The 862-nt window shown below is 54.4% G+C and overlaps 1 protein-coding gene across 1 annotated transcript; it reads right to left on the bottom strand.

Annotated features, from left to right (window-relative positions):
• Positions 1-303: 303 nt before the first annotated feature.
• On the bottom strand, positions 304-636 carry LOC121879835 (cold shock protein CS66-like). Its single transcript, XM_042386626.1, has one exon. It carries the CDS (start codon positions 634-636, stop codon positions 304-306), a length of 333 nt encoding a protein of 110 aa, XP_042242560.1.
• Between the last annotated feature and the right edge of the window lie 226 nt (positions 637-862).

Below are 862 nucleotides of genomic sequence, written 5' to 3'. Positions count from 1 at the left end.
GTGTCTGTATCACCGTGTGTCTCAGTGCCTGTATCACCGTGTGTCTCAGTGCCTGTATCACCGGTGTCTCAGTGTCTGTATCACCGTGTCTGTATCACCGTGTGTCTCAGTGTCTGTATCACCGTGTGTCTCAGTGTCTGTATCACCGTGTGTCTCAGTGCCCGTATCACCGTGTGTCTCAGTGCCTGTATCACCGTGTCTCAGTGCCTGTATCACCGTGTGTCTCAGTGCCTGATCACCGTGTGTCTCAGTGCCTGCATCAGTGTGTCTCAGTGCCTGTATCACCGGTGTCTAGTGCCTGTATCACCGTGTCTCAGTGCCTGTATCACCGTGTGTCTCAGTGCCTGTATCACCGTGTGTCTCAGTGCCTGTATCACCGTGTGTCTCAGTGCCTGTATCACCGTGTGTCTCAGTGCCTGTATCACCGTGTCTCAGTGCCTGCATCACCGTGTCTCCAGTGCCTGTATCACCGTGTGTCTCAGTGCCTGTATCACCGTGTGTCTCAGTGCCTGATACGTGTGTCTCAGCCCGCACCTGATCACCGTGTGTCTCAGTGCCTGTATCACCGTGTGTCTCAGTGCCTGTATCACCGTGTGTCTCAGTGCCTGTATCACCGTGTGTCTCCAGTGCCTGCATCACCGTGTGTCTCAGTGCCTGTATCACCGTGTGTCTCAGTGCCTGTATCACTGTGCAGTGCCTGTATCACCGTGTGTCTCAGTGCTTTATCCCCGTGTGTCTCAGTGCCTGTATCACCGTGTGTCTCAGTGTCTGTATCACCGTGTGTCTCAGTGTCTGTATCACGTGTGTGTCTCAGTGCCATCACGTGTGTCAGTCTGCCGTGTGTCTCAGTGCCTGCATCACC

The sequence above is a fragment of the Homarus americanus genome, unplaced genomic scaffold (assembly GCF_018991925.1).
Source record: "Homarus americanus isolate GMGI-L3 unplaced genomic scaffold, GMGI_Hamer_2.0 scaffold5269, whole genome shotgun sequence".
Classification (NCBI taxonomy): domain Eukaryota; kingdom Metazoa; phylum Arthropoda; class Malacostraca; order Decapoda; family Nephropidae; genus Homarus; species Homarus americanus.
This window is presented reverse-complemented; position numbering and strand designations above follow the sequence as displayed.